The following is a 27,596-nucleotide window of genomic DNA, read 5'->3' as shown; positions in this document are numbered from 1 at the left end:
CACCACTAACATTCAACACCTTAAAACACGTACACAACCTACCAGACATTGAGTTTTATGGGTTCCTCAAAATCAGGGCGGCCCTCACGAGAGCAAACCTAGGCAAAGGGGTCCCGGGGTCCCTTCCATTATGCAATATATGGGGAACCTGAGCAAGATCAGCCACCAGACTGCCCACCTATACAAACTTCTGAGCCCAGTAACGTCAAAACTAAACAACAAAACTCTAGGGTTCTGGGAAACACTACATAATAGAAGCTTCAGCGAGAAAGAAAAGCTCCGCCTGTGGGTCTCAGCATCCAAGAACAAACTCTCCCCTCAACTGGCACAAACAAAATACTGGCTACTCCACAAAGCGTACTGGACTCCAGCCCGCCTAGCGGAGGTCGGAATCAGAGAGAATGACATATGCTGGAACTGCCACAAAGAAAAAGGTGACCTCGCACACCTAATCTTTTACTGCACCAAGGTCACAACATTCTGGAACAAAGTAAGAGACCTCATCAATAATATAGTGGGACACAACATACAGCCAGGCTTCGTGAGGTTAGCCACCGCATTCATGGCCCCGGAACTCGACTCCAAAGGGGACAGTGACCTGATTGACCTCCTACTCACAGCAGCAGTCAAAACAATACTAGCGAACTGGAAGGACACAGGGAAGGCGTCCTTCAAAAGCTGGGTCAAATGGGTCACCTTCCTCAGGGGGGGCGGATAACATCACAGCAAGGAGCTCACCCAACCATACAGCAAGAGGCGAGATGTGGGCTTCCCTGGATGAGCACCTGGGGCCACACATGCCCCCATAGACAGCCCACCAGAACCTACCACTGGCACTGGAGGCCACCATACCTACTCTGTCCCCCCGTCTCTTCTCTTCTCTTCTATCCTTCCTCCTGCTTCAGGCTTTCTCTTCCCTTTTCTCGAGGGTAATACAGCGGCTAGCCGATAAAAATATGTTTTATTTCGAATTCCCCCATGTAGATATTAGCAATGCTGGGGGCAAAAGACGCCCCCATGCTTACTCCTTTAATTTGCCGGTAGAGATCTAGTTGGTATTCAAAAAAGTTGTTATGTAGGACTATCTCTAGGCACTCTAAAAGGAAACTGTCATGTCTTAGCCCCGTGTCCTTGCTAGGAGCGCTGCCACCGCATCCATAGCTCGGTCCTGGGGGATGTTAGTGTAAAGTGATTCTATATCACACGTCACTAGCAATTGTGATGTTTCATTAAAAGCTGTATGTTCCAATATGGAAATTATATGGCCTGTGTCTTTTATATATGACTCATAGATAGTAGTGCATGGACATAGAAAAGTATCTAGGTACTTTGAAAGCGGCTCTGTGCTGGAATTTATTGATGCCACTATAGGTCTGAGAGGGGGGATCTACAACACTTTTATGCGTTTTGGGGACGCCATGTAACGCAGGAGTCACTGGATTGAGCTTGATTAGAAAGTCCATTTCTTTCTGGCAGATGTAACCGTCCACAAAAGCTCTATTAACTGTTTCCCCAAGTATTGATGTCTTTTGGTGCTTTTTATTGTATTTCGTCACTGGTATGTGTATGTATGGAACTAGAATGAATGATGTAGATTGAGTGATAGAGAGACTGACAGCACTGTGTAGCTTTTATGTGGGGTTCAAAACAAATTTATCACTGTAAATATTGTTTATCTAGTACTGAATCAAAAATATTTTTTGCTCTATGTTAAAAAATACTAAAACAATACAAAAAAGTATTTTCAATCTTAAATTATGAAAATGAAAATAAATGAATAACTAAAGAATAATATGTCTATGTGAATATCTTCTATCATTGTTGCATCTCTGTGAAATGTTCAGATTAATTCTACTTTGAAGGATTTATAGGTCAGATTAGAGGTTTTGCATTTGTATTTGCTGTTTATTTCTCCCCCTCTAGACCTTATCATAAATCTTTGGCTCAGAGATGTTTCCAAGTGGGCAACGCCTGAGGATATCCAGATGAAACATGTCTGTAAAGACTACACTGGAAGATGACTTGAGAGCATGGGCAGCCAAGCTATCTGATTTAAAAGAACATCCTACGGATGTAGCATCTGGGGAACCAGCCAGATGATCATAAGGTCGAGGGGTGGGTCCCAGTAAACAATGTACTTAGATGCCAAAGATTAACCTGTCTTGGCTCAGCTATGATGCATTCTAATATCTGGGAAGCTATGTACAAGAGCAGGGGGTTGAGGGAATGTAAGGGATTGTTTACGTGATCTTATTGAGATTTTTGCACACTAATTGTAAAGCAACATTACTGCTTGCTACCACTGTCAATTGCATCCTATGAAACTCTAATAAAGATCATAAAAAAATAATGCAAACCTAGGAAGAAAACGCATGACCTTTAGACTTGCAGTTTAAAAATATCACTGCCTCTCTATGCTTAAGTATGGGAAATGCACAGGAGTGCACAGTCCAGCCTAGAACGAATTGGAACAACGCTACAATTCTTTCATCTAGTAATAGCATGGCATAATGGGAAAACCACACAATAAAAAGGTGCATACGTGCATGGATGAACAACTATCCTTTGCGAGATTGAATATATATATATATATATATATATTCAATCATTCATTGATAAATAACTAGCAACTCTGCACAACTCTTCTCCCAAACTTCTCAAATGAACTATATCTACACACCTTCCTTAACTGTGGTTGCAAAGGACACATTTTCCATTTTGTTCTATATCATATTATGTTATTATGAATATGTGTATAGTGCACATCAAGAGGTAGAATTCCCTGCAGTTCCTTTTCTATTAAGCTGAAAAGGCTTGATGTCAATGAAATGTAAGCCAGTGATGCACTGGCCATGTGGTGTGCATGTTAGTGGCTTGTGGTCATAAGCATCTAACTAGACTCTGGATCTATCTATACAACGGGCTACTAGGTCATTTCAGCCCGGTGGACACATCTTGACCAAAATCTGTGCAGATGAGCAGGGTCAGACTGGCCGATAAGGTTAGTCTGACAAGTCAGTGTGTGAGCCTGTTTAATGGTCTGCTGGGGCGATTTTTTTTAATGCTAATTTTCCGGATTTAAAAAAACTGCCTACAGCAGCCTCAAATCAGTGCAGTCTTCCATACCTTTCAAAACACTTACATAGCGTGAACTTACAAGTTTCCTAATTTGCAAACCTTGGACACGTTTTTTAGCTATGCATTCACTATCGAGGGTCACTTTTATTTTGATGTCTTGGTCTATATTCTGCCCCAGTTCGACCCTGCAGAAGAGGAATACTTTTTATGGTTTCCAAAACATCATCAAATTTTAAATTACACATTTTTCTTCACCAAAGTTATGTTGAATTTGAGACCTGGGATAACAGCAATGAGAAATCATCCGAGTGGCACAGAGCACGATTCTGTGCACATTGTCAAACATATATTGCATTATAAATTAAATTGTCGCGCAGTACTTAAAACTTCATACCAGTCGATGGTTTATTCCAGTTCATATTCATTAGTAAGTTTAAAATGATTTACCAAGTCCTTTCCCCAGGTGGTCATATCTTGAAACAAAGGGAAAACACGTGGAGAAAGAAAGAGATTAGTTCTGTTTTGACCATCTGGATGGAGGATGTAGCTGTCAGGATTGCTACGTTTATCCTAGTTGCCTTCCTCATCACACTGTTAATTAAGTTGTGATTAATTACACAAAGATGGTTCACCAAAAGCGTGCCTAAATGCACAATAAAATGTTTAGATGAAAGCACTGTTCAAATTCTTTTGACCGCCTTGCCGAAAAATACAGACTTATTTCACCAATGACACTTCGTGATTAATTTGAGCTGTTGGTTTCCGGTACTCGGCACTTGTCAACACCAGTGCTTGTGAGAGTCTGCAACAAGGTGGCCCTGTCTGGCTAATTTAGAGATGACCACAACAACAGTTAATTATTAATTCAATATACATTTTAAGTGACTATTACCAGCCGTCCAAGCCATTCTTATAGCTTTGGGGGCCTGAAATAGTCAAACTTGTCACGCTTGTAGGTGTGTGATGGTTAGCATTTGTGCTGTTACTATAATTGGCAGCATAGCAGGTTCAATGTGGGGTGGAAGCTGCAGGCACTTATGTGTTTATTACAAATTAGGCATTGCACTTAGTCCACGAACTATACTGGCCTCCCACCAAGCCGTGGGTCTAGGTGCTGCTGCATCTCTTCAAAATAAAATCACGCAGGGGAGCGGTGGGTTACTTCTCTCGCTCAATTCTTTCTTAGAGACGGGGTGAAGGAAATAAGTGTTCGAAAGAAACGAGATTCCGAATAAACCGCTCTCGGAGCAGTTTATGGATCGTCCGCTAGATGGCGGACTACTCCACTGAATAGGAGAGAGTCAGGGTGACAGAGTAGGAATTTACAGGGGCAGAGTTGTACTACTCATCATAACTGGACTATAATATACAACTGCACAAATGCACTGGACTACATTGCAACATTTTCTATAGCACTTCCTACTCCTATGTGGGGGTTTGAAGTGCTTGCGTACCTGGGTAGCTCGTTACACCATATAGAGTGTGTGGTTGAAACATGTTGTATTTGTTTTAATCCTATGTGAGAAGTGTTTCCATGTTGTGTGTGAAGGCGCAGAGCTACGGTCATTAGTACTGAGCAGGCCCAGGTTGGTGGAAGACATGGTGCATAGATGTGCTAGGGAGGACTTTGATAATTTTATCCCATATCTGAGAGTCAAAGGGAGTTGTCAAGAAGCCGTCACAGTATGCATCTTGTTGGAACCTGCATTGGTGGACCAGACTAGAGTCCTCCATTGGCCAGCAAGATGTGGAGGATCTCATCAGGTATTCCATGTCGTATTAGTTGGTGATGGTTGGTTTATGTCCTAGCACATCACTGGGCGATGGACAAATCCCGTAGCAAATGTGTCTTCTCTGCGTGTGAGAGTCAAGCAAAATACGGAAATTATTATGCAGCCTTTATGAACTATAATCGACTGCCTGACCACTGAGTGTTGAGGTAGTAGTGTGGGCCAAGACAGTTATATAGCGTAGATGGGTTATTATGTGGTGTGGTTGTGAGATCTCACCATACAATAACGTCACAATCTCTATAAGGTCCAGTTAGCAACCAGGCGTAGTCAAAGAAACAAGTATTAAGTATTTAGATGCAACACAACAACAGAAATGCGACACAAAAACTCCAACACCAATTTATTTGAAAAAAGTGTATTTTTATCTTAATTTAGATAACAAAACAACAAAAATCGATTTAGGGGAACCATAAATATAATTTTTTTAAAGGCATGTAAATTCGTTTACTTTTAAGTTCCAATAAATCTTTGCAATCCTTGTTGCAGTTCCTGAGCCAATGGCTGGAATGACTATCATACCGCTTTTCAACTGGTTGCAATGGATTGGGAGCTAGGGACAGGGACCACTTAGGTCAAGGAGACCGTTATCCGTTGGGTCCAGCAGTCTCAGAGTTCTTACACCAGATTTTACAAGGATTGGGGTTCCAGCCAATAAGTAGTTCTGAAGCGGAGACTGCAGAGACCCTGAGGATGCTGAGAAGATGTCAAAGAAGCTTAAGTGTTGGAACTGTGGAAGAGATATTGTTAGTGTTCCTGGGGTCATCCTGGGGTCCACAAGCTGCATGGGTCGTCTCCAGCCTCAGGGCATAATCTCCCACAAAGCCCCAGTGAAGGCCAGATGCCACTGGTTGACTGGTTTCCAGTTATAGTGGTTTTCCACATGAGTCTCTTTTTGTTGCAGGTGGGTCAAGGTCCACTTCAAAAATAGTCACAGGCCCAACAGACTTTGGGACACCTTGGGCAGGTCTGGACTTCAACCCCCAGCAGGCGCTTTGTCTGACATCTCTCGAGTGCATGCTTCTGTCAGCTTTTGTGTCCCTGGTGCTGAGCAGGAGGCTAGCCACGGAGCCCTTGGAGTCACTTCTTCGAACTTGACACAAGTGGATTCTTTTTCCACAAGTGGGCACTGCAAGCGCACTTCTCTTTGTCAGCCCCTTGAGTTCAGCAGGTGCAGTTCAGCCTTCGGTGCAGCCTCTCTTTGCTGGGTGCATGAAGCAGCAAGGCAGTCCTTCTGTCTTCTTGCCAGTCCAGCAGTGATCTGCGGACTGTAGGACTGGATACCACTTTAATCCAATCTCTCGTTTGTGGCATGAGTTACTAGCCATTGGGGTAATGGCTTTCAAAAGGCTACCCTTCCCACTTTGTGTCACTTCCTGGGGGGTTTGCCATCAAACAATCCCCAGCTACCCTTCTCTACCCTAAACTAAGATGGTGCAAGCCTTCTTCTCCTGTGAGGAGACCTGGGCACACCCCTAGGACGTGTCTAGCATAATGAGCCACTTCTCCTGGAAAACCAGTTCTGCACATATGTTTTCCCCTCCTGGAGGAGATACCAGAATGTCTGCCTACACAAAGGAGCGAGCAGGCAATGATGTGATCGCCATTCGCTTCACTGAAGCAGTAGCCTCTTTGAAGCTGGGTCATTTGTGGCCGCCGCTTGGCAGTCATCCTGCTGGAGGAAGTCACAACTCCTCCCGTCAGCAAATTCTCTTCGTTCCTAGGAGAACTTCACATTTCTTAGTAGGGGGACAACATGCTGTCTCAGGTGACACCTGTCTCAGGTGACAAACAGGGAAGTCGACCAAATGTTTCTTTCTAACGTCACCCTTCTATTAAAAGTTACTTTAGTCCTATCGCAGGGATGAGTCAGGTATAATGTAACAATTAATTTGATGCATTTGAGTAATATCTTTATTGGTCCTAAATGGAAGTTAGCACTTAGCACAGTTGCTAATGAAATGCAATGTTAGTCAATGGGACCACCAGCCATGCCACTGTGAAAATGGCAATTTCGCATTTTCAGTGCCAGGGTATGGTATTCCAAAAGAAACATGCCCTTCTTTATAATACGAAGCACTCTGCCTGTTGGGCTACCCAGGCCATCCCTCGGGTGGCTTAGTTAAAAAAAAAAAAGATTTGCGGTCATATTTCCCTTTTGTAATTCTGAGTCCGATTTTTGAGACCACTACTGCTTTTTAGGGGTTACCTTTGGTCTCTTGTCCTTGGATTTCAGTGTTTCTGCTTTGACATTGATGATTCTCAGGTCAGTATCCGAAGCTTCTCCCTCGATACCTTCTGCAATGTTCCGTCGTCATTGCTCAACAGACCCAAGTCTCTCAAGGATGGCATTTGCCTCTGTCCTTGGGTGGCATAGTGCACTTGTTTCTGCTTCTCTCTTGCCTTCAACATCTTCAACTTGAACCCCACACATGCTTTGCAGTTGTTGCTCCAATGATCGACAAGGGTTAAACACGTGATGTTGGTCTTTCTGCTCGAATTCCTCTCAGAATTTTGAGCAGAACTGAAATGAAGTCTTCTCAATCACATAGAACAGGGAGCCCCCTGTCCGGCATTCTCTAGCGACTCTGAAAATCCCTTGACACTAGGAATCTTTCCCGGTACCTTTCATTGATGATCACCATCTGAATTTCTTCAACAAACTTCGTCCGAAATTCACTCTTTTCCCGGCTTGGAGAGCCCTTAGCAAAGCATCCAGACCCAACGGCGGAAAAAAAGAATCTGAAGATGCGAGTGGTAGCTTCCGGGAGGGCGTATGACATCATAGGAGGCAGGATAGTACTCCAAATGGTGGAACCGTGGATACTCAACAATAACAAAACAAAAATAGAAAAAAAGTCCACTACTATATTGGAAAGTTCTGGACCCAAACACTAGTTGGTGGGATAATGCACAGCATGTGAATCCAGAAAAGATTCATGCTGCAAAATCTGCAATTTAAAGGTGACCGAAAGTGTTTTTTCAATGTAAAATTTGTAATGTGTTCAATCAATCAATCACAAATCGCCAAAACGTCAAGCAGCCTTTTAAATTGTTTTAATGTCAATGTCTTTTATAAGACAAATGTTCTTTGTCAAGCTGGATTTAATGATGGCATTATATAACCGTCCTTATTGCTACAGTCAATGAGACTGTAAAAGCAAACGTCTAAAACGTTAATGAAGCATACAAGTATTAAAAAATATGCTTATACTTTCTAAGGTGTTTGTAATATATTTTGAAATACAAATGAGGCGCATTTCCTTTTAATAAATTAAAGTGTTTTTTAAAGATTCAAAGCAAGGTGGAATTACATGCCCATAAACCCAGGTGAAGTTCGGAAAATATAGTCCTTTATGGTAAAGGACAAAAATTCCCAAGCTCGCCCACGGTAAACGTTCACTACATCTGACCAGTTCCCTGCTGTTGGATGTCCCTTACAAGATAAGCAGCTTTTCAGCCTGCAGGGAGTTGTGTTCCTCCATTGTCAGTAAGGGTTGCCCTAGACCAGAGAGCCGGAGGGGGCGGCACAATAGTGCCACTTGTTGCATTCCCTGCTACCTGTAGACTGGCCTGGGATGTCTGGCAGCAGGGAATGGGATTGTACATGTTGCCATTGGCAGGCAGACGGTTAGCGCCCACTGAGCAGCATTCTTCCTGCCCTGAGTGGCAGCAGGAATGTCCGCGCTTGCTGTGCAAATCTGCTTCTTTGCCCCTTGGACTTGGCAAATTTGTTCACCTCTTGACTCACATGATAACTGAGCTAAGATAGCACCCTGTTACATATGAGTAAGTCATTGCTGCCTATCAGTTACTTCTGTCCATTGGACAAAAAACAATAGTGGCTCGCTACCACTGAAAATCAAGCCAGTGCCTGCCTGACTTCCTTCCTTTACTCTTTCTAACGAATCTAAAATTTGTTTAAAAAAAAATACACACACATCTGCAGCATAATGTTTTACAACAGGTGCCATCTGATAATAACAAGTGGTAATAAACAATGGCCGGCCTACCGCCGACTGGCCAGCCAACTCTATCTACTACATAAACATGTACATATCCCCACACTTCCCACGGAATAGTAAGTCAGGATACCAAGCACATCTGCAAGCAAAAAACTTTGGGTACAAGAGTCAAAATCACGTGAAGGAGTCCGTACCTCCAAAACGGATCTAAGAGCATCCTTTCCCAGCTATTAGATTGCAAAAATAATAGGTAGCGCACATTACTGGGAACTTAACAGATCCCAGGCAAGTCTCAAGGGCACCAAGAAGGCAGACCGTACTGTGAAAATAATAGTTACGAGGCAATGTGGTAATCTCTGTGAAACTACTATAGTGGAACTGGAACCGATATGAGCGTCTGAGTATCAGGAAACTCATTCATTATCCCCGGAAGACAGACACACAGGCTTTGTCCAGTGGCGGAAAAGCCTCTTCAAAGTTAATGCTCTAACTTCGCTTTCACTTGGCATGTGTTGTAGAATTTAGGAAACATTGTGCAATTAATGTGTTGCGCACACACACTCATTTCAACAGGTGGAATAAATGGGCAGCTTGAGAGAACGGGTTTTGGATTTCTGTTCGTGTGAGTTTATTAATAATATAACCTCCTCTCCTCCCTCCTCCCCCCCCCCCCCCCCCCGCACATGCTCATTGCTATTAATCTACCCGGGGTTGAGGCGTTAGCTGTTGTGTAGAGGCTGTGCGTGGGCTGTCCGTAAGCTGCGGTAGACGATCTCTATAAAGCTGTCCCATAGCTGCACACTTGGTTAGTATAGACTGTTAGAGGCTCACTGCTTTAACTTATTTTTATATTAAAGCTGTGGTTTGGATGTAAATTGCTTGTTTATTGCTGTAATGTGTCCTTAAGAGTTAACATATGTCATGCGTTTGCCATCCCCACAACAGCTCCTATACCACAGTTATAAGACACAATCTGCCCATTGTTTGGTGGCCTAGGTCTCGCTGGTGGGAGGTAATTTTAGGACACATCCAGCTATTATTTGACAACTGATTTGGGGTTATACAACTTAATTCTAACTCAAGAAGGCCAGGCTCTAAATCAATTTGCTTTCACCTTTGAATAGTCATGAAAACAATTTACACATCCTCTGTTGAAGCTTTTACCCATGCTGTATACAGTGCTGAGTGTGCACAATGTCTTTTTTTGCACATGGCATACTTTCTCAGAAGCATCCCACCTGGCTGTTTGAACAGCCACCTAATTAAATCTTGTCTCTCAAAATTACCTTCAAATGATTTACTTTTGCTTCTGTTCATCACGACTATTGTGAAACCACCTGCCAAACTCCTGCCCCACCACTCTCAAACTTCACCAGCCTCCCCTGCCTGCAGTGTGTGGGCTACGGCCTAAAGTGATGTGATGTAAAGTAATACTGCTGCCTGGTATGTTCACTGTATGCACATGCACCAGTAGGCATTCTACTATCACCTGTGTTTAACTTCTCAATGAGAGATTACGCTGCATGACGACTCTTGCTACTCTGTGCTACGCTGTGTCTGGGCAACGCTCTGTGCTAGGAATGTGTGATGCAATAACACACAGTTGCCCAGTAATTTTCATTGTAATTTTCATTGCATGTGTAAGCACAAGATGGCAGGTTAACATCGCATGTATGTCCTTTTTCAGATTATTCTGTAATTTAACTGTACCATTCCATAAAAATGATTCACAAATATTTTAGAGCACGCAACATCCTTCCTAAGAGATAAGAATAGAGTGCTGGGGCAATACCACAGTAGGATGTCATCTCGCCGGTGCTCATCCATCACTCCCCAAGATCCACTTGTTAATGACAGGTAATCCTAAATGACAGGTAGAAGCCCATACCCGGTTAAGTCCTGGGGTGCAGACAGCATTCAGTGGCTGATCACAGCACAAGCTCATGGTGTTTCTGGCTGTTTGATGTTGCAGGGGCTCATGGTATTGGAGCAGCGTAATTTAGGCTCCACCCTTTCTACGTCATGTATTGATAGTTACTTTCATTGATTTATAATACTGAACTATGCATGCACTTTGCTGCTCGAGTTAACTTAGCTTAACATTGGGCCTTACCTGGAAATGTTTGTTTTAACACTGCCAGTATGTAGTTTCTTTTCTCTGAAGGTGTGTTATGGTGTTTCTCATTAGTTAAGAGGAAGGTTTGTATGTATTGGGCTGCTTATAGTGAGGCCTGGGTGAAGAAAGTTTGCAACGATGGTGAGAGAAGGCCTCCTGTCCAGTGTGTACCAGGAGGATGCAACATTCAAGGTTAACAGCTGTGTACATAATTGCGTAGAAATAGGAATTTAGGGAGTATGGAGACTCCCCTAAAATGTGGTTACTGGATTAGCTCTTAGTGGTGGGAATGAGATCTGGATGTTGTAGAACTGTAGACTATTTTTAATTGGTGTTTCCATAGTTAGTTGAGCAGACCCAATCCTGACTTGAGAGGGAGCAGCAGGGCTGGACTGGGAACCAAAACCGGCCCTGACGAAGAGCTCAGCTGGCCCCGGGTGGGGGGCCGGTGTGGGGGTGCTAGTGGAAAGCTTTGTTCCGCATTTGTTACAATGGGGCCAATATTGCACTGGCCCCCGGTAACAAAAACAGCTCCGCAGGGGTCTAAACCCGCCCCCACCCTGGGGAGGGGGTGGAGGGGAACAGCTAGTCAGCTGGAGGCGCTGTGGTTCAGTCAAAAGCCAGGTCTTAATGTCCTTCCCAAATTCAGCAGTGAAAGATTGACTGAGGTGGAGAGGCAGGTCTTTGCTGCGAGACAGGAGAAGGATCTTCCTCCGGCTGTGGTCTTGCGTATCCGTGGGGTGGACTAACAAACATCCATATGATCAATGGGGAAATATATAGGATGATTTCACTAAGAGATCGAGGTTCCGATATCCGCACTCTATTAGTACTGTAGGTACACCTGTGCTTGGAGTTATGAGCGTTCAGCGCACCACAAAGTCTGTTTGCATCCCTTGCGCCTGTTATTTCTCTTATTCACACTTTCCAGCAGCCTTGAGGGCACTCATCTCACTGACCTGTACATGGACAATAAACCTCCTGGAGGAGGGACACACAAGGAACTAGGCCAATGTGGTTGGTGATTTTAACTTAAAGATGCAACATATTATAGTGATTATAAAAGTAATGTTTCTTGTAAGGAGATCCTCAAATTACCCTTGCAGTGGGTGCCATTATCCAGTAATTGATTTGAAAAGCTTTTCAGTCTCAATCTTTACTTTTTATTGGAAAACCAGTGTGGTTCTTGGTCAACGCACAGTCCATTCCAATTGGCCCCTGATCAAATATTTGTTATGATAATAAACATGGTATACACCAACCTTGGCTAAGATCAGGACACTCACTTCTATATGATTAAGTAAGGCAGCCACCAAATGTGGTGCATAGTGGTCGTGCCAAATTATACAGACCAGCAGACAAAGTTCCACTTTCCCTAGTGTGCTGAAAATTATTTTACCAGTATTTAGGTCTCTAAGAGCACCAGGCATTCACCAATCCAGGAAAATAAATGGCCTTACATCACATTGATATTGATGCTTTTTGGGCATTGCAGATTTGACACATCAGCAGACTATAAGAAAAGTGACCCAGTCTGTGGAGCTACGACCAGTATAAGTGAGGAAAGCCATTCAGATGATGTTTCATGGAGGTAAGATGTTGAAGGAAGCGGTTTTAAGTGTAAATAATTCCATTTAGAATGGTGGTAAGTCACTAATCTCCACTTGAAAAGGCAAAATATATTACATTCGAATGTATATTTTACAATCTTCACTGGCCGTGCAATGTTTTCAAACATGAACTATTGTCTAACTTTACAAATCACACCACAATGGGTAGAAAAAAACTTCAGACAACACTTGAGGTGTGCATGATCACCAGTGGTGCAGATATGTTTAAACAATACCTTGCAAAAGAGCAGATGCATGACCAGCATGATTTCATTGGTAGGACAAAATTATTTTTTCAGAAATAATAACTGTGTTCAAATCATGCAAACTATAGGTTGGTTTTCATCCAAACCATTCTAGTTTTATTTATTTATTTATTTATTTATGAAGCTTGTAGAGCGCACAGCTACCTCCGACGGAGGTGTCCCGGCGCTAAGATTACATGATTGTCCCCAAGAAGAGAAACCAGAATCATATCTCACAGAGGGACTAGGAAAGAGCGAGGATCTGACCGAGCCAAGTCCTACCGCTTAGTGAACAACCAAGTCTTGAGTTTGCGGCGAAAGGCTGGCTCAGATTCGCAAAACCTGAGGTCAAGGGGGAGGCTGTTCCAGAGCTTGGCGGCAGTGATGGTGAAAGATCTGCCGCCAGTCCGAGAAAGCTTGAATCTAGGAACTATCAGCAGACGAAGGTTGTTGGATCTGAGATGTCTAACTGAAACAGAGATTTTGAGACGTTTTCTCAGATATAGCGGGCCAATTCCATGAATAGCCCGAAATGTCAGGGTCAGAATTTTGAAGTCGATGCGTCGTAAAATGGGGAGCCAGTGAAGCTCTTCTCGGTAGGCTCTGACTGAAGTGCGGGCAGGGATATTACCAATGAGCCGGGCCGCCGCGTTTTGAACTATTTGCAGGCGGTCAATGAGGTAAAGGGGGGCACCTGCATATAGACTGTTAGCATAGTCTAGATGGGTGGTGATGAGAGCATGGACCACGGTTTTACGTGAAGATTGAGGGAGGAAGGGGAGGATTTTCCTGATCATACGTAATTTGGAGAAACAAGCCCCAACCACTTTGTTGACTTGAGCACTTCCAGACAAGGAGTTGTCAAAGGTGAAGCCAAGGTTACGAGCTGCCTGCACGGGAGTGGGAGGGGGATTCAAGATGGTAGGCCACCAAAGGATTGCAGGGGGGGGGGGGGATTTCTTACTGAAAAAAAGGACCTCCGTTTTGTCGGTGTTAAGGGCAAGATGATTGGTTGACATCCAGGTGCAGATGTTACCAAGGCAGTTTCTAAAGTTGGAAAAGAGGGAGTCAGAATGGTCTCGAAAGGAGAAGATAAGCTGAGTATCGTCAGCATAGGAGACCACCCTGACACCCCAGGACTCAACTACCTTGGCCAGAGGAGCCACATAAGCATTAAACAATAGAGGGCTCAACGCGGAGCCCTGGGGTACTCCGCACAGAAGGGGTTTGTCCTCGGATTCCAAACGGTGCATGGTAACCCTTTGAGAACGACTAGACAGAAAAGAAGTGATCCAGGCCAGCACTGTCCCACCGACCCCTAGCTGTTGTAAACGGGTGGTAAGTATTTTATGGGAGACAGTATCAAAAGCAGCGGATAGGTCGAGGAGGACCAGCATGGCCTCCTCGCCCCTATCCACTGATTCCCTGATGATTTCAGAGACTTCAAGCAGCGCAGTCTCAGTGCTATAGCCGGATCTAAAGCCGGACTGAGAGTCGTGTAGCAACTGGTTTGACTCTAGGTACAGTGCCACTTGTTTCTGTGCCACCTTCTCCAGAATCTTGGCAGGTTTAGGCAAAAGCGAAATAGGTCGATAGTTGCTAAAGAGTAGAGGGTCGGCACCAGGTTTTTTCAGTATGGGGACAAGCCTGGCCTGCTTCCAAACTGAGGGGAATTGGCCACGTGACAAAGAGGCATTCCAGATGGAAAGAAACGGGTTCACTAGAATAGGGGCAAGAATGCCCATGACTTTGGCCGGGACTGGGTCCAGGGGGGAACCAGACTTAACATTGCGTAGCAAGGCTAACGCAAGGTCTGGAGTTAGCTCACTAAAAGAGTTAAGAGAACAAAAGGGTCCATTGGCCACAATTTCAAGCTTCATCTCTTTTACCTTAACTCCACACCACGGTGAGGCCACCTTTTGCCTCAAACTACACAAGAGAGTTACTTTTGACCTTTTACGAGTAGCTGTGATTTTTTTCTTAAATGTCTTCTCATGTTCATTTCCCATTCTCTAAGAACTCCTACAATCCAAAGGCATCTTCACTGCTAGACTGCTTTTGTGATGCTGCATACATACCACCTCGTTCCACTGCCTCTACCTACCAAGAGCAGCCAAACAATGATCAATTCCATATATTCCCCTTAATATGAATCACAATCCTGTAAATTTAGATCAGGACGAGGAGGTCATATTATTCGAGTCAACTTTTACTTACGTGTCTCCAGATCTGCGGTAGTTTTCCGGGCACAGGAAGGAGAGACAGCGGAAGCTTCCTTGAATATTAAAGCAGTTCTCTGTGCCTGAACAGTTATGAGTCCCTGTAAGACATTCATCAATATCTGAAAAATAAAACAGAAATTAAGATTGAGCGGAATCAGGTACTCTGATTGTTATTATAGCTACACATAACCAAAGACATAATTGTAAATCTGCTGTACACATGCAAAGGTGATCTTGTTGAACCTGTGTAGAAGCAATAAAAATAACTGATTAATGCTTGCATTACAAAGCAGCGGGTGCAGCTTCACACAGAAGCACAACAGGGTTCACAAAGTAAACTGTGAGGAGTGAAGTGAAGATTTCCAAGAGAACAGCGCAGGAAGCCCAGCAGTGATAACACGGAAAAACAGTATGTTTGAGTCCACGAATTGCAAAAAACACAGTTGATGGACAGAATGTAGAACAATGTCATACATTCACCCCAGTACAAGGATCTGGGCCTAAATCCATCGTTTTTTTGCACTCCACACCACCCTGGGTTAGACACTGGCTATATGCAAATCAGCTCTGGCCCTGTGCCTCATGGGAACAGTCCAGTCCGAACTACCAAGCCATGTCTTTCCCAGACCGGAATCAAGCATCCAAGGACCGGTTTCTAGCTATCGGCCTTCATCAGCCTGGATAGCTTGACTCCAGTGGTGTGGAGAGCCTGGGACTAATGTCTGAGCATACCCAGCCCACTCGGGGTGAAAATTGCAAAAAACACAGTTGATGGACCGAATGTAGAACAATGTCATACATTCACCCCAGTACAAGGATCTGGGCCTAAATCCATCGTTTTTTTGCACTCCACACCACCCTGGGTTAGACACTGGCTATATGCAAATCTGCTCTGACCCTGTGCCTCATGGGAACAGTCCAGTCCGAACTACCAAGCCATGTCTTTCCCAGACCGGAATCAAGCATCCAAGGACCGGTTTCTGGCTATCCAAGGTAGACATGGCTTGGCAGTTCGGGCTGGACTGTTCCCATGAGGCATAGGGTCAGACTGATTTGCATATGGCCATGTCTGTAATGGGGTGGCGGAGTGAGCTAAAGAACGGTGATGGATTAAACCCAGGTCAGAAGACTGGGAGTGAGTGTTTGTATTGTCAATGCTCCGTCCATCATCCCCTTTGGTTTTTCTTTGTTCGCCCTAAGTTGGCAGGGTATGCTCAGATGTGAGTCCCTTGCTCACTTTGCCACTGGATTCAAGCAAGCCCGGCTGAAGACGGCTGTAATGCCAGAAACCGGTCCTGGGAAGCTTGATTCCGGTCCAGGGAAGACATGGCTTGGCAGTTCGGGCTGGACTGTTCCCATGAGGCATAGGGTCAGACTGATTTGCATATGGCCATGTCTGAACTGGGGTGGCGGAGTGAGCTAAAGAACGGTGATGGATTAAACCCAGATCAGTTGACTGGGGTGAGTGTTTGTATTGTCAATGCTCCGTCCATCATCCCCTTTGGTTTTTCTTTGAGTCAACGAATTTACAGGCGAGTTTGTTACTTCCTGTCACATGACTTTTTAATCTTTGTCGGATAATTTGACTATCTACTCCATAAGTTTGAATGTCTTGGTAAACTACTAATGACCTATGCTTTTAGTGCCTGCGTTACATGCTGCATTGTTTTGCGATACATCCTTACAATAAGCATTTGTAAAGTCAATCTGTCTCCAGATCTCGTCTTTGTGAGGCGTCAGTCAACCTTTTGGCTTTGCCAATGCTTGCTGCTAATGCAATGCAGAATTGTGAAACGAAAAAAAACTGCATTGGCATAGTCAATAAGTCTTGGTTCTACCAGGCTGACCTACTGCCTTTGCTAATACTTTCTGGCCACATGTGCATACATGTGGTGGTGTGTGTGTATTCTGTGTGCCACTGTCAACATGCGAGTGTGGTTGTGTGTTCATGCATGTGTATATGTGCTTGGGTATGTGGGAATGTGGCTATGTGCATGTTTCTGTGAGTGTGCTTGTGCATGTTTCTGTGAGTGTGCTTTCAAGTGTATGGGTTAGAAAGACTGTAGACTCACCTCCCTGAGAGGGAACAGATGAAATCAACAAGAGGAAAAAGCACAGAGAAAAGGCGGGACAAGATAGGTAAATGAATAGGGTAGTGGAATGTTATGAATGGAGTGAGCTTCTCCCAAAATCTATTGTCTCGTTCTTGTATGAGGCACAACTTTGTTGTGCTCTGCAGGTTTTTGTCAGTGCCTCTTTTCTCTCTGGGTCTTAAATAAAGGCTGGTTTGCTACCGCCTTATATAAACTTTTTTCATATTTGTCAGGTAAATCTTCTAATACATATCCTTACATAGTTTCAGGAAACAACCGGTTGCCTAATATGCAGCCCTGCCAAGCATCACGCATCATTCGTTAGACAAGAGTTCTTAAATCTGTGGGGAACGCCCCCCTGGGGGGGCGCAACTCCATCTCAGGGGGGGGGGGGGGCGCGCACTCCACACCAAGATCTTCTCTTTGTTGGTGTTTAACTGTAAATGTAAAGATCTGAGTTAACTGTCCAAGGAGGGGGTTAATTCTTAGAGCTGAAGTGCTTTAGCTGCAGTGGGAGGCAGGGAGTCTCTTGCTAAAAAAGAAAGCAAGGAAACAGACAGTCCTGTTCCTTCGCATTTGATTTCATAGCACAGGAGAGTTCTTGCCTCCCAGTGCAGCTGAAATTGTCTATCTGTTCCTGTCTATCAGTTTTAGAAGAGAACACACACATCCTGCCTCCCACTGCAGCAGAAGCATTTCAACTCTACAAGTTTAACCCCGTTCTGGGAGGGTTAAATCTTAGCAAAAGGAGACAAAGTTTCTTTTAAATTCACACAGGGCTTCAAGTTGCAAAAGAAAAATGCCAGCCAGCCATGTGTTGTTTAAACAGCCTGCAACTTCTTTGTCCTGACACTAAATATGCTTATAAACAAGTATGTATTCATTAGTAATGTGACTTTTCTGTCTTTGTTCCATTTTATTATCAGTCATGGATCATTCAAACAGCCCTAGAACACTCTTAACAGTGCTTCTATTTATATTTGCTGTTCAGGTATGCATACACAAGTCCTGACAGTACAGCTTTTGGTGACTGTTTATTTGTTTATTTTTGTGCTTCCTGGGACCTCAAAATAAGGACCTGGCAACGCTAATCATAAAACTGGAAGTTTGTTGTAAGATCAGCACATTTATTTCCTCCACCCTGATCCCTGGTTAATCCCATAATAGCAATAGTTTAACATATCTGAAACCCTGCACTGCTGACAATAGCATGCTGAGTTACTGCAAGTGTCTGGGAATGCACCATGCATTCAGACAACTCGCTCCTCGTTCTCGCCCTTCATTTTCATGCTCACCCTGCACTCACATCGATTGCAATGCCCTCACACTCATCCCGACGCACTCACACCATTCACCCGCTTACCCTGTTCTCACAGTGATCACTCTGCACTCACAATGCACTTGCGCTGTTCACCCTGTACCTCACCCTGCAGTCACACAAGCACACTACTCACCCTGCACTCATGTGACACTTCACTCACCTGTCCCTCCCACTGCCCAATCTGCAATCTCACTCAAATAAGACCATCACTAACCATACATTCATTCGTCCCACTCTGCACTTGCATCTGCACCCAAATTCATGTCACCTCACTCACCCTGCAGTCAATCCTCTTACCCTACTCTCACACTGTTGCATGGCTCACCCTGCACTCACATGGTACTCCTGCCACCACCCACACAGCGCAGAGGGTTAATGTGCCTGCTACAAAGAATGTGTACCATGCAGATCAAAGAAGAGTGTGAGTAAACAATGAGTAGTGCTATAAAAAAGAAATGTTTGCCAGAAAGGTGCTGTAGAGAGATGAGGTGCATTGTTGGTGAGTGGTAGTGAGGAAATTCAAGGAGGAGGAGGAAATGGGGGCGGGGTGCCAAAACAGACCATTCCACTGTGTGCGACCAGTGCTAGTGCCATCCCTGGTTAGGAATGTTCGCCGCCACCCGAAGTTTGGGTCTAGTTGCGCCCCTGTACACATGTATGGGCATGTCGTGCCCCATCAAGGTTTTCTTCCTAAATCAGAAAAGGACTCATTTACATGCACTGCAATGCAGCCTTTCAGGGGCTTCTTAATAGAGGCAGCTCTGTTTTTGCCATGATGGCTTGGAATAATTCCTTAACAGATTCTTGTAAATACCATTTTGTTTAATTTCTTTTTAATGTGATTGATGTGAGAGAGTTCTAGAACTATGTACAGAGAAATGTTTTTGTGTTATGCAACAACCATAAAAAAGTTTATTTTAGATCAAAACGGGTCCTCACATATGAGAAATTGCAGGATATCACAGATATTATTCGCCGTAAAAATGTGGGCTGCTGCTTTGTCACAACAGTGAAAACACACATCACTATCTCTGAATATTAGATGTGAACACTTTTAGAATTTCGACCATAGCGCCTGTGCACCGTTAGTAGCCTGGCTAAAGAGGGTATGGCTGAGCTGAAAGTGAATCATTTAATCTCAAAGCTCTTCTGAACAGGGGCCCCCAAAATAGTATTTGCCCAGGGCACCCAAAATCCTTAACATGTCCCTGGCACCACGAAGTCTGTCAGACAACATTGCTCTGAAGTAAAATAGGCAACATCATTCAGCTATTATCAGATCTATTTTTTTAAACATAAGCCCAACGTGTCCTAGACTCCCACTGCTTCAGGCAAGCAACTTATGGTACCACTAAGGAATTCTCAATTAGGTGTTCGTTCAGCGCCCTCTCTGTGGACTTTCACCTTTCTCTTCGGATCCATAACTGGTTGGTGGGCAATTATCCCATTATAATGCTGCCTAAAACGTTTGTTAATGGTTTCTAGAGAAGAATTGTTTTTCATGAACCAACTCTGAGCTAGGGAGTGATCGAAAAATCTGATAACACTGTCTCCCTTACAGTCAATGTTTTGGCTGAAAATGTCTGCAGAATATTCAGCTTTAAGAGAAACTGCTATCAAAACTCTCTTGCCTTTCAGTTTGTCCTATTGGTGTGAGATTGGGTTTTCAGCACTTGCGGTACTAAAGACTAAGTGTTGTTCAAGAGTGGATGTGAAGCACAACCTGAGGATGGCAGTAGCAAAAATCCATCAACAGGTTGACAGTCTATATGGCTAAAAAACGGCACACCGGTCACATTTATTTTGGTGGTATTATTAATGTCATGTGTAAAACAAAGCATCCTAGTAAAAACAATTTGCACACATTTTATCATGAAAAATTGTGTTTTGAGCTGTGTAATAAGCCACTGTAATTTCACCACACCCACTCACAAACCTGCAATTTACTAAACACTCTTATAGTGTTGAACATTATTTGCCGGATATGGCCCGTGATATGCGTGTGGCGGTCGATTATGTAGTGTACCAGATTTCAGAAATTTCCATCAGGTGATGGGGGACCCAACATCTAAAAAAATTCAGCTAGGGGGGCTCAACCTACAAAAGTTTGAAGACCTCTGCGTTAGACTAACGCATTTTAATGTGGTGGTCCGAGTCACCGCATTAAAATGCATTAATCACGCATTTTTAGTGCCTTGACCACCTGCGCGCTCAGATTGGACTGGCTGAATTATTAGTGTGTAACATAAAACAACTTCATTCAGCTCCTAGCCCCTGACTTCCTTCCTGGACGAGCGCTTCTTCCAGGTGTTTGAGGGCGAAGCAGTATCCTCGAAACAACCACTGAGCTGGGTGTTCCTCAGGGCTCTGCCCTGAGCCCCACGCTCTTTAATGTCTACATGAGTCCTCTAGCACGGATAGTCCAGCCCTTTGGTGTGCGTATTGTCACCTACGCAGATGATCCCCAACTTGTGGTCTCCCTGGATCACACGGAGGGATCATCCAACACCTTGGGCCCCTGTCTAGAGGCTGTAGCCAAGTGGATGCACTCTTCCTGTCTCAGACTCAACGGGGAGAAGACTAAGATTATGCTGCTGGGCAATCTTGCGCCTACTACTTTGGTTTCCATCTGGCCCGCCTGTCTTGGCCCCCCTCCCTCTCCTAAACCCCATATCAAGAGCTTAGGAGTCTGGCTCAATAAAGCACTAGACTTCTCTGTGCAGGCCACCAAAACAGCCTCCACCTTTGTCGGACTAATGAGAATGCTCCGTAAGATACTCCCACTGCTTCCTTTCCAGGCGAGGAGAATCATGGTTCAGGCCTTGATACTCTCCCGCCTGGATTATGGAAACGCGTTATATCTGGGAGCTCCAGCAGCAGTAACCAACAGACTCCAAGTCACACAGAACTGTGCTGCCTGACTTTTGTTTAACATCCATCATTGGCAGTCAGCAAGGAAGGCCCTGAAAGAACTCCACTGGCTTCCAATAGCTGCTAGAACACAATTCAAGGCCATGTGCATCGTGCACAAGGCCTTCCACCAAACAGGCCCAGCCATTTTGCTTCCTTTGGTGGTACCCTATACTCCATCAAGAACCCTCCGTTCCAGTGTCTTGCATCTAGCCACCACGCCTAAAATCAATAAAGCTCGTTGGGGAGGCCGGGCTTTCTCACATTTGGCGGCAAAGATGTGGAATTCCCTTCCACCGAATCTCCGGGAGATCAACAACCGGATGGCTTTCAGGAAAGCATTGAAAACACACCTGTTTGTCAAAGCGTGTTAACTAACCATGCCCTCGCCACAGTAATCAGTCGAAGCGCTGCGAGGCCTCCGGGTATATACGTGCTATATAAATATAATTTACATTTCATTTCATTCATTTCATTTCAAGAGGCACGCCGCGGCAGAGACTGTGGTCCCTTCTTCAGCATAATGTTCATAAGCGCTACCAATGACAGTGTAGAAATAGATCATATATGCCTGTCCCTCATTGGCAGTGTACAATCCCGTGTCCCAAGTTGGACCAATAGATGTGTCATCCCCACTTTTTACCTATGCGGCAAAGTGCTCAGCGCGCTGCTAGTCAGTCAGAGAGATTTGTTGACAGAAGAAGCAAGAAGTGCAACGTGCGCTGCAGCACTGTACACAGGCCGTAGACACTTGCTGACAGCGGTAAGTAGTAATAATTTCGTAGCAACGTACCTGAAGCATGATATTGAAAGGGAACGAACAAAGGTACTAAATTTCATAGATACTTACTTTAAGTGCACAGTTAGTTAGTCAGAGTCGTGCGCTGCAGCCCTGCACAGGCCTCAGATAATTTTAAGACACATTAATAGTAACAGAGTCAGTTAAGAGATACAAGGCCAAGACCTGTCTCCGTAAGAAGAAAGGATTAGGGATATAATTGAGTTTGCAAACTATCATTTAGATGAAGGCACGAACATTGCACCCACTCCGGAAGGGCGTGCTGAGTCAGAGGAATTAACGACTGACCCGTGTTGCAATTAATTTGATTATTGTTTTTTTAAAGCCTTGGGTGTATATTATAATTAAAGTGATGGTGCCATAGGAAATGTATTTCACTGATGTTTTAAGCTCTCCCTCAATTGTTTTTATGGGCTTAATATAATTCCTAACCGACCTGTGTCGTAATATATAAGCTAAAAGCTTATCAGCTTTGTCCACCCCTCTAATACAACTACTTGCCTAATAGCGTGGACGGGGAAGTGACCGATTGGTCACGTTCTAGTCTTTGTAAAATGTGTGTTTCCACCAGCCACTCCATGAGGGCTGCCTTCAACCCTCACGCTACACCCATCCACCACAGGTGTCACCAGTCAGGTGACCCTGCTAGTAAAAGGGGCTGGCCCACATGCCTTTGGCCAGTTCCAGATTCCATTTCCGTCCCGCGCGTTTGGACGGAGTCTTTGGCACGGCTGCTGCAATGGAACCCCTGTAGAGGATTTGTCGTTTTATTGCGAAGCACAACAAACCATTACCCAGCGCCACTGTAACATACATAATCTTACAGCATTGGGCCCAATTCAACCAAGATACTAATGAAAGGCAGCCGTCGCCTCTTGAATGGTAGATCCTGAATACTAATGGGAATGCCATAATACATCACTAAACTAATATCGTGAGGACCCTATACAGGTCCCTCGATATTACAGCTTCGAAAAACCTAGAAGGCTTGCAGAGATTCTTAAACTAACTATAGCCCACCTACACAGGAAGTCTTTTCTTTGCCTAGTGTATATATATGTGCTTGTATATTGTTTTTCATGTATGTGCGAAAGACGGTCACCTGATGAAGGCAGATTGCCTAAACGCGTGTAGTCAAAAACCACCGCTTTGCCTACTCTAAAAGAATATTGACCGGTTTTATTGTGATTTGTTTAGTCTATGTGTTGTATATATGTATATGTTTTTCTGCACATGATGTTTTTGAACTATTAATATCTGGATGATGAACTAAAAAACCGAAAAAATCTAAAAATGTTTATAAAAGTAATTTGAAACAAAATATCATGATGAAATAAAAATGTCTTCTACATATAACTAAACTCTCTTTGTGTATATGTAGATGTAGTCGCAACCTTTTGATGTAAAAGGAGAGATTTGGCAGTGATTAATTGAGTGTTTTGCTATAGTTTTCCCCTTTTTCCAATGATGTTATTTCCCAACGTATAGCAAACCAAGTATCTGTAGGGGTCCCCTGTTTTCCAAAGCACAGTTCCAGATACTCCACCTATGTGTCCCTGCCTTTAATGCCACCGCATGAGGGCCTAGGTCCCTGACCTTACAATGGCGACTGTTGAAGTAGACAAGGACGAGGCGGACAGGTAAGTCGTAGCACAATAAGTTTGTTAGAGCTCTTTGTCAAAACAGGGATCCCAGCCTGCTGGTTGCATCAACCGGCTCTCCGAGAATGCCGTGCCTCCGCGAAACACAAAGAGAGAATTCCACAAAGACTACGACATCCCCACAAGACGCCGCTAGGAGGACAAGCAGACTTTGCAACATATCCCCTTTCAGTATAACAGAACAAATCAAACGTTGTATAAACAAACTAAAATGCAATACTGAAAAATACAGAGAGCGAAATGAGTAAAAGAAGAAAACAACATCAAGGGAAGAACAGGCATGAATAAGGACCCAAGCTTAAAACAAAATTAAGTCATAACAAAATCTTTAAATCTTTCAGGGACATGACGTAACTGTGGTTGTCTTCGAACACAGGTAGGACCACCCTTCTCCTCAACAAAAGCGGGAGAGAGAGGCTTGAGATCAGCATTGTCACAAGTGACAAATGTCTTTTTTTATACAAAACTATTCTCTTGAAATTCCATTTTTGCCCATTCTAGATTACAACATGCCACTGTGAAATTCCCTCACCATCATGGGGTCAGAGAATTTGTTCGGACCATGCTACCTTCTGCCCAACTTCACTTTTATCAAATCACCAACTGCAATCTTGCCAGAATGCTCAATACCAACAGAATTACTAACAAACTCATGCATCCACTGAGGAGTTAGCTTAGTTTTCGATGTTCTTCCGCTCATTCTTGTAAACTGCACCTCATTGGTGACACCATGTACAGTTCTGTTGTGAGCCCAAACCATCACACACTTCTGAACATCTTGCCTTCCTTGTATGGCCATTTGTATGGCGCCCTTGACAACCCTATTCATGCATTCAACCATGCTGTTTCCTTGAGGGTTATGCAAGGAGGTACACATATGCTTTATGCCATTATTCATGAGGAAACCTCGCATGACATGGGTAGTCAGCTGTGTACCATTGTCCGTAACTAGGACATGCGGGAAACCTTCTCTCATAAAAATTTAGCATAAACTCTTAATGACTGTGGTAGTGGTAATGTTCCTTAAGAATTCTACAACAAGCCACCTAGAGGAAACGTCCTCTACATCCATGGCAAAACTTTTATTTATCACCAGAAAGAAATTCCAAAGGACCAAAAAAGTCAAGACATACTTTTTCCCAAGGTGCACCACCCTGATTACCAGAAATAGAGCCCATGCTTTGCGAACCAACTTTCAATCTTTTCTCACTCTCTCTGCATAGAGAACAACCTTCCACTCAAACGCTGACATCTTCATCAAGACCTGGCCACCAAAAGTTGTTCTTGAGATGTTTCATGGTAATGGTCTGACCTAGGTGACCCTTCATGAGCAAACAGGAAAAGTTTCTTCCTAAGTGCCCTGGGGGGAATAAACTTCTCACCCTTCAACACCAAAACGTAAGAAACACGAATGTTAAGTTCCTCTTGCAATTTGGCATAAGTGCATACAGAAGGCTTAACCATTCCTTCACGCCTCCAACCAGACCGAATAGGTAGCCAGGATCATCAATAACAGCTTGATGTCACTGATCCTTAGAGATAGATTTAAACTCATCCACACAAGCATCTTCAATACTTGCTACCATACAAACCACCTCCTCGTCAAGTTCTGTATGCTCTGCCACTTCAAGAGGAAGTCCGTCTGCTTGGACATTTTTCCCACCGGAGATGTACTCAAGTTTGTACGTGAATTCTTGCAACTTAGCTGCATACCTCATCAAGCGTGGAGAACCTTTGCTAGTCTTAAAATTCTGATCAAGGGTTTGTGGTCAGTTCTTAGTGTGAAGTGAGTACCCCATGCATTGGTACGAAAATACTGTACACCCCACGCTGCAGCTAAAGCTTCCCGCTCGATAACAGCATAATTACGCACAGATCTACTAAATGTGCGCGAGGCAAAAGCTACAGATTTTTCCACACCACATTTAGTTTGCGACAATACAGCCCCAACACCATGGGCACTAGCATCCACTGTGATGAAGGTATCTCTGCCAGGTTCAAATGTGGTGAACACCGGCACTGATAATTTCATCCTTGATATTCTGAAAAGCTTGAGCTTGTGAAGTACTCTATGAAAACGGTGCCCCTTTCCTCAACAACTGCCGCAATGCCTCAGTTTTATGTGCAAAATGACTAACAAACTTAGAGTAGTATTTGATTAACCCTATGAAGGATTTCAACTTCTCTTTAACTTGATGGCTTTTAACAAATCTTCTTTAGGTTGCACACCCCTTCAGAGATAGTATATCCCAGATAGTCCACCTCTTTCATCAAAAACAAGCACTTATCTTATTTCAGGCGTGGGCCAGGGCGGAGGGGACTGCCATACGTAGGGAGGAGACGGTGGGGCTACGAAAGGAACCCATCGCTGCACTTTGGGAGCAAATGCTTGCCACATTACAGCAGGCAGGCAGGGAGGGAGGGAGGAGCGGGAAGTGAGGCGGAGGTGGGAGGTGCACAAGAGGGCAGTTGCATACCATGGGCCGTTCTCCTGCCAGGATAGTCTAGTGTGTTTACCTCCTGGTCCAAAAGGGCGCTTAGATACTCACACCACAGCACGCGATGGGATGGAGGGGCTGGGAGCTGGGGGCGGAGGGGAGGAGGGAGACAGTTAACGAATGAGAGCTGGTCTCTCCGGGGGGAATCTTGTTGTCGCAGTTCATGTTTTATTCTTCTCTTGGTTTCAAATGTCACTCATCTGTTTGCAAGCTCAAGTTGGAATGTCAGCCCTGAATTGCACAGGCTCTTGAGAAGCCAGCGCACGCCCCCCCTGGACAATTTCGGAGTCTGTGTCTGCATAAGGGTTTCGCGCACTACAGTTCAAGCAACTCTGGGCAAGCATTGCATGTCTTAGCTACTGTAATTGGTGAATGGTGGCAACTTGACGTACTAATGTGATAACACATTTATGACAGGCGTATCTTTGCCAACAAGCTTCTCCAATGATGTTTATATTGTAAAGTGCAACTTTCTTAAAATGCTAATAAAAAAAGATTTTACAAAAAAAAAAAAACAGGCACTTATCTTTCCTTAAGGTAAGACCAGCCTTATGTAATAAGTGTAGGACATTAGCTAAGGTGACATTATGTTCAGCTTCATTTTTTCCAGTGATAAGAATGTCATCCTGGAAATAGTGAACATTCTTAATGCCTTCAAGTAGCTGATGCATCATGCGTTGGAACACACTAGCGGCTGAGGCCGAAGGGAAGCCTTTTAAATTGAAAAACTCCCTCCATGGTCAGGAAAGCAGTTAAATTCCTAGAATTGGGATGTAAGGCAACCTGAAGATAAGCTGACCTTAGATCGAGCTTAGTGAAAAACGTAGCCTTATCCATCAGGAGCACCATCTCCGATATATTTGGGAGAGGAAAACTATCAACAATAATATTCTGGTTAAGTGGCCTGAGGTCCACACAGAAACAAAGTTTACCATCTTTTTTCTTTGTGATGACCACCGGAGAAAGCCACTCCGAGACCTCAACAGGTTCAATAATGTCTTGTTTCTGCATGTCGTCTAACATCTCCCTAACCTCATCACGAATGGAGATGGGTATCTTCCTTAGAAGATGTCTGACAGGATGGGCATCATTTTTAAGTTTAACTTCATGCGTGTAACCCACAAGTTTTCCCAAGTTCATGCGAAAAATATCATCGTATTTTGACAAAACAGAGTCAATGGTAGTATAATCTTCAACTACTAATACATGATCAGGAGACCGGAGGTCAATGATGCCATGCAATTCATGCTGTTGCACCCATCCTAGTATAGCAGGACCATCATTAGAG

General features: G+C 44.1%; 1 protein-coding gene across 2 annotated transcripts in view; it reads right to left on the bottom strand.

Annotated features, from left to right (window-relative positions):
* Positions 1-27,596, bottom strand: part of FBLN1 (fibulin 1) — a 911,174-nt gene that overhangs the window by 510,750 nt on the left and 372,828 nt on the right. For both annotated transcript variants that reach the window (XM_086952749.1, XM_086952748.1), the window contains exon 14: positions 15,022-15,145. In XM_086952749.1, coding sequence (XP_086808875.1) covers positions 15,022-15,145 — 124 coding nt within the window. The remainder of the gene's footprint in view (positions 1-15,021; positions 15,146-27,596) is intronic.

The sequence above is a fragment of the Lissotriton vulgaris genome, chromosome 1_2 (assembly GCF_964263255.1).
Source record: "Lissotriton vulgaris chromosome 1_2, aLisVul1.2, whole genome shotgun sequence".
NCBI classification, from domain to species: Eukaryota; Metazoa; Chordata; class Amphibia; order Caudata; family Salamandridae; genus Lissotriton; species Lissotriton vulgaris.
The sequence above is the reverse complement of the archived record's forward strand: the minus strand, read 5'-3'. Positions and strand labels throughout refer to the sequence as shown.